Source organism: Argentina silus, assembly GCF_951799395.1.
Source record: "Argentina silus genome assembly, chromosome: X".
Taxonomy (NCBI): Eukaryota; Metazoa; Chordata; class Actinopteri; order Argentiniformes; family Argentinidae; genus Argentina; species Argentina silus.
In genome coordinates this window covers 2,935,870-2,947,562 of record NC_139653.1, presented here as the reverse complement: position 1 = coordinate 2,947,562, position 11,693 = coordinate 2,935,870, and the positions used below count along the sequence as shown (strand labels likewise).

Sequence of the window (11,693 nt, the reverse complement as noted above, 5' to 3'; positions counted from 1 at the left end):
GACACAGACCTCACTGTCATTCTACATTTGCGTCATGCCTATAGCTCCAATTACAGTCTTTATGATGGATGAATTGACAAAGCGCTAAAGGAGAACATTCTCCCGCAATTAAATCGAGCATTAATTATCAACTGTAAGTGTACTTTGCGGAGTTGGCCACGTCACGTGCATCAGTTAGTCATTCTTTATTGTAATCTTATTAGATACTTTTTCTAATACGTCGTTTTGGGAAAGTGTATCATTCCCTTATTGTAGGCTATATATCGTGAAACTTTAAACAGGCCTTTAAACAATAATTCATTTTTCACACGACTCCTTATGAAGTGTGCCAAGAGTCCATGGAAGAGCAGCGTCCCAGTGCGCAGCTTTCACTGACTGAGCTATGGCCTCGCGGTGTCTTTCGCTAATTGAGTCTCGAGACCTAAAATTGGGGTTTAATCTCGCGCTGCCTATTTGGCACTTTGATTGATGCCCTCGCGCTCCAGCCGGCTTGGCTCTCCAAGCCAAAAAGGGAAGAAGACGAAGAGGGGAAAAAAAACAGACAATCGCGTTTAATCTCACTCTCTCTCTTTCTCTCTCACACACACGCACGCACGCACGCACGCACACACATACACTCTCTCTCTCTCTCTCTCTCTCTCACACACACACACACACACACACACACACACACACACACACACACACAACTATTTGATAACGACTGCATGGAGCGAGAGCAGAAGACCTTTTAAAAAGCTCCAAGATAAGGCGCGCGGCGTGGAGCACCTCTGTACCTCGCGGGGGGCTCGCAGAGGCCATGGATCATATAGGAGCGCATTTCCAGCACGCGGAGCCCATCAGCTTTGGGATCGACCAGATCCTCAACAACGCAGACCAGAGCTGCATGCTCGGCGCGAGGATGCCCGAGCCGGACTACGGCCTCGGCTGCGTCGTCAGCACTGCCTACAACACCATGACCGGCAACTTTACCGGCAATAACTCCGGATATAATGGCAACGCGTGTGGTGTGGCCTCGCTGGGCGGCACCTATAACATGAACATGGGGAATAACTTTAACGCGGCCGGAGTCATCCGTGTGCCTGCGCACCGACCGCTGAACGGCGGCCACTCGTCCATCCCAGGCGGCATGTCCACGATGCAAGGCGCCATCAACAACATGACGGGACTAACGTTCCCGTGGATGGAGAGCAACAGAAGATACACCAAAGACAGGTTCACAGGTACACTATCGAAAATGTTTGGGTCTGTTTGTTTGAATGTGAGAGATGTGCAGTATGTGACGGAAAATTGCTTTGCTTGCAAATACTGTTGTATTTCTTTATGAGTGCATGCAATCTTTAGTTTTTTTTCTCTGATGCATTTAGCTCTCAAAATAATCGATATTTATGATTCGATAATGTGGTTTGGTCAGTGAGAATATTTAGATGTTTTACAATTGCTTAATTTGATAAATACCAATGTTTAGTGAGTTTTAGATGATTATCAATAGGCTACCACTTATTAATTAGGTAATATTAATTTAAGATCTATGGCCTACATAGGCCTATTCGTATAAATTCGTTTACAAATTGTATTTAATAAATTATGACAATGTTGCCCCTATAAGAATAGCCTTATTAAACTATTGTGAAAATAAACGCATGCATTGCACCAGTGTCATTCCATAGTTTTGACACAAAATGCATGCTTATCTTCATGTTACTAGTCTTTAGGACAAATAGGTCAGCATCACCAGATGTTGATAACTGTGATATGCAATTGCATATATAAAGTATGTAAAATATGTTTTAGATCAACCTACAATATGTTTCACTCGCTTTTGAGAGAACATGTGCTCCTAACATCAATATATCAGAGAATCAGATTGGGATTTGACATTTGATAATTAATTGCTGTTATGGGGCATATAGGCTACAGCTTAATACATTTCCCTACGAGATATCCCCTCACGAAGCTTCCCTCTCTGCCTGTCTATGCTAACACTTGCTTTGTCGCTCTTCTTTCGCTGATTTTTTGGTTGCTTGCTTTTCGCCCCTCTGTCTCCCTCCCCAGTGGCGCTCTCACCCCTCACTGTTACACGTCGTGTAGGTCATCCGTACCAGAACCGGACGCCACCCAAAAAGAAAAAGCCCCGGACGTCGTTCACGCGCCTGCAGATCTGCGAGCTGGAGAAGCGGTTCCACCGACAGAAGTACCTGGCGTCCGCGGAGCGCGCGGCCCTGGCCAAGGCTCTCAAGATGACTGACGCGCAAGTCAAAACATGGTTCCAGAACAGAAGGACAAAATGGAGGTGAGATTACAGATGATTGTCTGCAGCCAACAATTTTAAGGTATAAGGTACCCTTCTCCTCTCCAGCACAGAATGTTGTGTCGTTTTTTGTCTTTAGCTCTGTTGATACTTTTGGATAGTCTGGATATAGACTATTGGCACTGCAAATGTAGGCCTAACGGTGTAGGTATTTAAATACAGGTTGATAGTTTATAATCTTATTTTCCTATCTTCATATTTTAAACGTATAGGCCTGTATAACAAAATAAAACGTTTCCTTACTCGGTGTATTGATTTTTTTTTCTCAAGTAAAACTCTAATCTAATTCCATACACACAAATATTTAGTCACTTAACGCATTGAAAATGTCTATCAATCTGCTACAATTTATTTATTTTCTATGTGTCTAACAAAACAGTTATGTACATATTTGGACTAAATTAGAACAGTGAGCTACTGAAATGAGAACATAACGATAGCATGTAGGTTAAGGTATCCCTTTTCTATAATTGTATGATGTTTTGACAAATTCAGTAGGGAAAATATATTGCACACAATTTATGAGGAATAATATGAGACAATACTAATGCGTTATAAAGACATAATATTGCTCGCATTGATTTTGACAAAGTCATTGCATCTAATTATCACATCGAATTGTTAACACAGCTAAATTAGCTGCATCCTCCTATTGCTCCTATTGTAACAGTCCCAGCCTTCGACAACTTGTCCCACATACAATTATTTAGCTATAATATTTAGTGCATTCATTTTTATTTTGGCTAGAGGAAATAAAATATGCTATAGGCTACTTTAATGATATAGCCTTTTGGAATTTGTGTGGTAATGAATTTGGATATCAGTGAGGGTTAATTATTTTTACAGTTAATTTTCTCAATATGCCAATTTACCTATTTTTCATGTTTCGGTTTGTATAATTGTTTTTGAAATGGTAGGCATAAAAGATTAAGTAAATACATTTTAAAAAAACCCCACTGTGGACCAGTATACATCGACAGGTCTGAGGCGCTGTTGTGTGTGCTGGATTGGATTTGTTACTGACGCCCCGGTGTCTCCCTCGTCTCTCCGGTATAACAGGCGGCAGACAGCTGAGGAGAGAGAAGCGGAGAGACAGCAGGCCAACCGGATCCTCATGCAACTCCAACAAGAGGCGTTTCAGAAAACGATAAACCAACCGGTAAACCCTGACCCGCTCTGCCTTCACAACAGCTCCCTGTTCGCCCTCCAGAACCTCCAGCCGTGGAGTGAGAACACTACTAAAATGAGCAGCGTGTCCGCTTGCGAATAGGAAAACAAACTATGAGATTTGACTTATTTTTCTTGTTTCAGATTTTTCTAAAGGCTATTGAAGTCATTATGGAACAGTTACTCTTAAATTTCATGTGAACTTGAATATCATGACTCATGAGGACCGACCGGGATGACGGGATTCGTTTGACTTCAACTGACTCTAAAACATGTCTAAAAGCATCACTGACCATCAGGACACATACTGTACATTTGTCTCACAATCTTATTGCTGTAGTAGGCCTAGGCCTTATAGCAACTTGATTTTTATTGATCTCATATCATTTTCACTGTAAGGGAATTAGGCTATGAACTCTAAAAAAGAAGCACTTCTTATAGCACTTTTGAAGTTAATAACGTCATATACATATTATCAATCAATATGATTCATTTACGAAAAACTGTATATTTCGCAATATGATCGAATGATGGCTTTTGATGATTTCTCAATAAGTAGCCTATCTGATGAAATATGATTATTACGACTATTTGTATCAATAAAATGTTTTTGAAGAGGGCTGTATGGGGGCAGCCTCACCTCCGTGCAGAAGAAATGTTTTGTCAGACCGCATAATGTATCGTCATTAATAAGAGCCCTTTTATCAAACAACAATTTGACCTTTTACCACATCACAGGTACTGAGCACTTAGGTATGTTAGGATAAGGATTAATTTCTAGTCTGGTGGGAATTAAAGGTAGGCCAAAATGGTAATATAGTATATAGTATATAGTAATTAGCCTACTCAACAATACGTTTTTTTATTATTTTTTTATTTAAATAAACAACACTTGGTATAATCTAGTGGGCCCCATAGTATCAAATACTTGTGTTGAGTCTTTGAAGTCAGTAATAGAGGACTCATTGTTTGTATTTGTAGACACTGTTATTAGATAATTTCTAGATCTACCAGGTAGATCCCTGCCCTGCTTGTTGGCTCACTCCCCTCTCTACTGCAACTCTTCCCCAGGTTGTGGCTGCAAAAGAGAACATATTCTCAGTCAATTTACCTGTTAAAATTAGGGATACATTAAACATAAATAAAAAATAAATAACAGCTGAATTTTCAATCATATTTAGGCTACACTCATTCTTTGTTCACATTTCTAGAACTTTCTTGTCCTCACATTCAATGACAGTGATCCATGTTATGCATTATAGACCAACTAGAGTTTATGGCCGTATTAAATATTTTATAAGAATGTATTAATACAACAGCATTGTACTTTGTGTATTTGTAAATTTTTTCACTGATTTTGGAGTGTATGGAATGGGTTAAAATGTTGGGACTATGCTGATCGGAACACTTTCATTTCAGAACAGGCACCATCCCCACACTGTATATCTGTTCAACATTAGTCAGTACCAGACCACTTTAATGGATGTCCTCTGTAAGTGACTGACACTTGTGGTTGTATGATAAATGGGAGTCTACATTATGGAAAATATAGTGTGTCTGTAGTCTGTAGCCATATGTGTGGGTGTGTAGCTAAAGCTGATTGTATGCTATTGCAGGCTGTGTGTGTGTGTGTGTGTGTGTGTGTGTGTGTGTGTGTGTGTGTGTGTGTGTGTGTGTGTGTGTGTGTGTGTGTGTGTGTGTGTGTGTGTGTGTGTGCTGCTGATCACACACAGCTGTAGGACAGTGTGTGTGTGAGTTAGTCCAGGGCTTCTCTCCCCATGGTCAAAAAGGAATGTAGGGTAGAATTTCATCATCCACTCTGAAATATCAGCACTGCGTCACTTAAGTGGCTTTCCCCAAAACTCCTGAAATTCCTAAATCAAGCAAGTGCTTTTTTCTGTTTTTCAAACCCCTTAAGGGAGAAAGGCGGGTAAAATGGCTAATAAGAAGCGACGTAATCAACCCTAACCATAGTAAGTAACAGATGGCCTGTTCCACCTGAGGGAGGGCACATATTAGTGCCATATCCACTACTCCTTTTTTTATTTCTCATTATATTCTGTAAATTTTCTTCATTCTTTATTTATTGTTTTATTCACAGACTTGGCTTATTTAATCAAATAAATGTTTATTTCAAGTCCATTATACAGTACAGTACATACAGATGTCTGCTTATTGCATTTCCACCAGTCTGACTCTAACCCCAAGTGAGCATATAACTTCTTGTTTCTCCTCCACAACAATAACTAGTTTCACAACACATATGTCTCATACTTTGCTAGAAATTGTATGCTATTGCTCTTAGGACAGTTATAGCACATGAAGTTCTAGCACATTTTATGTGTGTGTGTGTGTGTGTGTGTGTGTGTGTGTGTGTGTGTGTGTGTGTGTGTGTGTGTGTGTGTGTGTGTGTGTGTGTATCAGAATATGGAAATGTCAAACATTTATTTTGTTTTAGGGGATTTCGTATACAATGGCTACAATATAATAAACCTGTGATATTTCATATCCCAAAAGCTGTGATGCATTCATCACTACACCAACTCCCAATGGGCATAAACCATGAACTAGAGCATAGCTTCCTGCTTATAGCACCATGATCTAGAACTCTATTACCATTGGTTACCCTAATGTTCTTATACAGTAGCACCAAGATCTAGAACTCTGTTACACTTGGTTACCCTAATGTTTTGACCTCTTCTTTGACCTGCAATGAGGATTTTTTCCTTCTTAATGTAACCTAAATATTTCTAAATTGCAAACTCAAGGCTAGAGCTCTATCCATGTGAGTCTCAGCCCTCCCTGCATCTACACTCACCACCAGATAATAAAGCAACACACTCTGATTAAGGTTGCAGCAAAATTAGCATCAAATAAACAAATGTGCATCGAGCCCTTTCATGAACATTGCTGCAATTAATTTGAAATTAATTTGGGACTGTTTTAAGTTTCCATGAATAAGACTATAGAACACTCAAATTAGCTAGAATATAATTATATTTAGGAGGCTACATTGAGAGTTTGGCAAAACAACTAGATATTAATCACTTATGCATACAAAGCCATACAACTGTGTGTTTGTCGCTGGGGAAGTTTAAATGTATGAATTGATTAAATGTTTGTTTTTTCATTTCAAGCTGCATGTAAAATAAATGTATAGTTTATTGCAGACTTTATCCTTCAATCATTGTTTTCATAATATTTGTGGGTGAACAGCTTATGGAAATGTGTATGTTTCAAATTTGTATTAAATGATTCATGATTTTGTATTTGATAAATAGTTGACTCTTCTGATTCACTTTTCTATATGTAAAATCAGGCACATTATAGTGTCCTTTGTGGGCTACCAAAGATGGCTTTCTGCCCTCACCTCTTCCCCTTGATTAGGCCCAGTGAGGTATAAACACTAGACAGGTTTACAGCAGGCCACTACTTCCACACATCACATCTTAGACTTGTGGTAAAAGCTACGGAAAGCGGCCAAGGATCAAGAAGGCCACTTTAGACTTTTGAGATGCCCTCCAAGTGAAGCAATGTAGCCTATACTGTACATCTGCAATGTTTTGTGGGGAAAATATTTTATTGTCAACCTTAACAGTACACTAAGTTTGAAGTATGTAAAATGCACATGTTTTATACATAGAGGATACAAGATCCTTTTATCACACAACCAAGGGTTGTGGAAGTTGGGGAGCCGCTTTTCACAGCAAGGTGGGGAGTTCTACATTCATTGGCATACTAGTATAATGAACACAAGACAGACATACACTAGCCTGCCCAACCACTCCATATGCTGTAATGTAGCATTTATCTTCTATGAGATCACACTATTTTACTTGGATAAATGTAGCCATTGAAAGTTAGGAACCTAACTTGCAGAGGAGGAGCAGGACCTCTGCAGTCTGCCACTGGTCTGCAGTCTGCCACTGCTGCACATATGGGAATGCTGCACCCACATAACTCAAGCCGGAGGACCTGATGTTGGTTTGATTGACAGAAAAAGAGGGGTTGATATTTGTGCTTTATCTGATCACGGCTGGGGTTAATTAATTCAAAAACAAGTGCCTGGTTTGAATTTACAAAAACAAATACAAAATCATTTGATAAATGCCCTATTTGCAATAATGTAATTATCATTTTATATAACCTAAATTGAAGCCCAACCTTGCATCGACACCTATCGCTTTGAACAGATTCGCAACTGGTGCTCTGGCTCTCCCTAGTGGTCATAGGTGGCTATTGCACCATATTCAGTCGCGAAATGATGACGCTCAAAACGTCAAAGACGCTTGCCATAACACGAGAAAATTGTGTAACTGTCACTGTTAGACTGTAAGCACTTTGCAAGCTGGTGAAACAACGTATTTTCATAAGCAACCAGCATGTCTTATTTACGCTTGTGTGCTTCTACAACAAAATGTCTTGCCAAAAACGGGTTACTCGTGGAATCTGCTTTTACAGGTGAGTAGAGAGGTGGTCGGTGCTGCTTGAGTGGTAGTGCTAACTGTTATTGCTCGCCTCATTGATGATGAAGTAGACTAGCTATGGACTTCGGAGACATTGTCATGTATCGAAATACAAATTATCCCGCCAAGACACCGTTTGTAATAAAATCCTGCTTTCACTTACTGTAATGGTAGGCAGGTCCCATAGAGCATGGGCTTCGAGGTGACCCCGATTCATCTCGTGTCGTGACGGTGCGGCTAAAGGGATTGAGAGCTTGCACTTCACAGGTGTTGCGTGTTCGCATGTCACATTATGGTCGATCACATTTTCACAGAGATATTACATAGTGTATTCTGTATATCTGCTAATGCCGCTCTACAAACAGACATTGACGTATCTTACGCAGCTCATGCATGAAACGTTGCTGTGAACCTGAGTCGTTGTTTATTAGTTATACATACCACAACCCATAATGAACAAGGTCAATGGATGGTCCACACCACGTACACTCTACGTGAATGAAGACTTGGATAGGTATAAGCATTACATGTCTACACTTTGCTACCAGATAGGATGGAATACTAGCCAGATTGGTTATACCTTTCCAGTTCATTTCAGATCCACACGCGGTGTACCTTTGGTGGGGGCTAGGAATTGTTTCTGCACTGTTTCTGCAGATTGAAGGAAAATGTCTAACACATTTGACATGTTCATTTAGAGGTTTATAAAAGGGAAAAGAAACAGACTCAGCAGTGTTGGGGTCAATCGTGAACTGAATGATCATGGACCCTGACATGCATAAGGACATTGTGAACCTTAAACAGAGGGCATGAACCGCCAAGTGAGATTTGATCTGAAGAGAAGAGCAAGTACCTATGAGTATAAGGGTAAGCCTAACAGCACTATTCAATAGTGCACAATTGCAAAAATGTAGCTCCCTTTGAAAATTCTATGAAAGTATCCGATATGTTTGTATCTGAATGTCATTTGACTAGATGAGGAACTCTTCTACAAATGTGCACAGTCTAAAAACAACCCTCACCTGGCCACGGTGGTCAAAACTGCAGCAGAGGTTATATTTGCAGAATCTCACAGAAGCTCTGTTCGAGCTCACTGTGGGGTTCACAGAACCCAGCAGGCCATTGCTGCAATATTCTCTTGGCCATGAATGTCCATAGACGTACAAACAATGGGTAGATGTTAACACACTAGTTCACTCTAAAATCTGTGAATGTAATGTTTTCAGACTTCAAATGGTGTTGATCCATTACTCATATCATTTGTTGTCTAGATCCAGCTACATACCTCAATCCAAAATTAATGAAGGAAACGTGTTGCCTGTATTCTATGACTATCGTTTCCATTAATTTGGGGTTGAAACCTATAGCTCTGTAACCTACATCTACACAGCAAATTGTGTGGGACATGGACTCACCCCAAGAATGGACAATTTGAGGTCTGAAAATCTTTGTAACTTTGATTTTGGAGTGACCCAAGACATGAAAATACTTTGACCAATTATTGATCTTTTTTTATGCAATTTGACTAACCATGCACGTTTCTCCCAAGCAGCATCAATACATTAAAGTTAATAAAGAATCAGCATGCGTGTAGCCTATTGTGCATAATTTGTTAAAGTAGCCTATAGAGTTTGATATGCTAAAATGTGCTGAACAACGCCCCCAACAGGCACACATGTTCACTCATTTGAAATCCACAAACAATTTATTTTGGCTAAACTGTATCGAATGACTAGGCTATATAGACCGCAAAATGAATGACTGCGTTACTTGTCAACTGAGACAGTGGAATCGATTACATTTCAATGATTAACCATGATGTATAACTAGAATGATACATTCATACAATTATGACATGGTTAAGAATTAATTTCTGTTTGTAGAGCGGCATTATCAGAGAGAGAATAGACTAAATGTATTCGTGAAAAAATGTCATCGACCAGAATGTGACATGCGAACACGCACCACCTGTGAAGTGCAAGCGCTCAATTCTTTAGCCGCACCGTCACGACACGAATCGGCGTCACCTCGATACTCGTAACAAACCCAACATTGTGAAGTTCATCGATCCCTGGCGAGGGAGGAGCCGCTTTTTTGTATTTGAGTGTAAATTATTTATAGAAAGCCTTCAACATTTGTTGGCAGCGTTAGTTTGTGCACATATTCATAATAACATATATTTTAATTATCTGTCTGCTCAGGCATTTTCGTTTGAATACTTTGTCGCAGGTCGAATCAGAAAAAAAGTTGTACTTTCTAAATGGTTAGCCCAAGAGTTGAGAATCTCTACTTTGACCTCATAGTAATTGTTTGATTTCAAATCCAAATTGTTGGGAGTATGGAGCTAAAATAAGACAAAATGCTTTCTCTTTCCAATACTTTTGAAGGGCACTGTATAATGCAGGTGATGACTGCTAACTATTTGGATAATGACATCCCAAACCCATGAAAAAGTTGACCTGGCCATAGGAAGTGTTTTTCTATATCGGTCAACTTCTTGCCTGACTCTGCAGACAGAAAAAAACAGCGCTGACTGCAGCATCAGTTTGTAATCTGACATTTGCTGTTTTGTAAAAGGATGCTTGCGGACAGTCAGTGGAGCGGCGAAGGACAATGAGCCACTACGGAAGGCGAAAACCCCCCAGGGCCGCTTTGACATGAACGAAGAGAAGAGCAATAAGGATGTCCTTGAAAGTAGGCACAGCTTTAGTCTGTAATATATGCCCACGTTCTTCTTAATGTATCAATCGGGTCTCCTTGCCCTATAAACAAGGCTCAAGCAGCACATTGCTTCAGTCTCATTTATGGGGCAATGGGACCCCCTCTAATTCCAGTACATATACTGTAGGTGATCCAAAACCTAAGCTGTTCTCTAAATACATGCTTACACATACTAACTAGCTCAGTCATCCCAGGCATATGGAGAATGCTATAATAATGAAGCAGATTTTCTGTTGGGAAACCCTTGTTGGCAAAGGCTTGCCCATAGCTATAATACCTATCAGCTGCCTTGCCTCCCAACACCGCCTCTCTATGATCCTGCTGAAGACTAGTCTGGCTAAAAAGCCAAACGGTTTAGCTATCAATGGCTTTCCAGTTAGCCTAGTAGCATATTCCAGAGGAGAGGTGAAGCAAAGCAGCCATCAGTTAGGCTATCATTAAGCTTGTTATTATACCACCTGGTATGGTACGTCAGGCTAATCAAATACCTCATTGCTTTTCAAACAGGCTAGTAATTCTTTATTGATCTTTCCAGAGTTCCCTGAGGATGTGAACCCAGATACCAAAGAGAAGGGGGGGCCCAGGGGACCTGAACCCACACGCTACGGGGACTGGGAGAGGAAGGGCCGCTGTATCGACTTCTAGTTTATTGTCTATGTGTCTGGTGTATAATAGTAGTGTGGACATATACCATATTCAATACAAAAAACAATGTCATAAGGTAGATATTTAGAGTTGTCAAAAGTTGAAAAAGACAGGAAATTCGATTTGGCACCATACCTCTAAATCTGACCTATGCAACGACAGGGTTTTCCAGTGCACTCAGTTTTGACTGCTGCTACAATAGCTTTGTTGGGCTACTGGACTTCAAACAACATTGGCTACACTCAGCACTGGACAAGCTGTTTGCTTCTCTCAAACAGCCTAACACTTAGTCTTCAGAGAGGTAATAGACCTTATAGTGGACTGTTTTCAGAAGAACAGCCTATCTAGGTTTGCCTTTGGTTGATTGCTACAGAGACGATCTT

At 40.2% G+C, this 11,693-nt stretch overlaps 2 protein-coding genes across 2 annotated transcripts; both read left to right on the top strand.

Annotated features, from left to right (window-relative positions):
• Nucleotides 1-799: 799 nt before the first annotated feature.
• tlx1 (T cell leukemia homeobox 1) lies at nucleotides 800-3,581 on the top strand (the record flags this gene model as incomplete). Its single annotated transcript, XM_083695037.1, has 3 exons — nucleotides 800-1,223; nucleotides 2,056-2,293; nucleotides 3,371-3,581. 3 exons carry the CDS (start codon nucleotides 800-802, stop codon nucleotides 3,579-3,581), a joined length of 873 nt encoding a protein of 290 aa, XP_083551163.1.
• Nucleotides 3,582-7,774: 4,193 nt separating this feature from the next.
• sdhaf4 (succinate dehydrogenase complex assembly factor 4) lies at nucleotides 7,775-11,636 on the top strand. Its single transcript, XM_083695041.1, has 3 exons — nucleotides 7,775-7,939; nucleotides 10,522-10,638; nucleotides 11,201-11,636. The coding sequence occupies exons 1-3, from the start codon at nucleotides 7,861-7,863 to the stop codon at nucleotides 11,308-11,310; spliced, it is 306 nt and encodes a 101-aa protein (XP_083551167.1). The 5' UTR covers nucleotides 7,775-7,860; the 3' UTR covers nucleotides 11,311-11,636.
• The last annotated feature ends 57 nt before the right edge of the window (nucleotides 11,637-11,693 follow it).

Bases quoted from the DNA above. Each gene is read 5' to 3' on its own strand.
- sdhaf4 (XM_083695041.1), top strand. From the start codon at position 7,861: ATGTCTTATTTACGCTTGTGTGCTTCTACAACAAAATGTCTTGCCAAA. The intron at 7,940-10,521 runs GTGAGTAGAGAG...GTTTTGTAAAAG, and splicing joins CGTGGAATCTGCTTTTACAG to GATGCTTGCGGACAGTCAGT. The intron at 10,639-11,200 runs GTAGGCACAGCT...TGATCTTTCCAG, and splicing joins CAATAAGGATGTCCTTGAAA to AGTTCCCTGAGGATGTGAAC.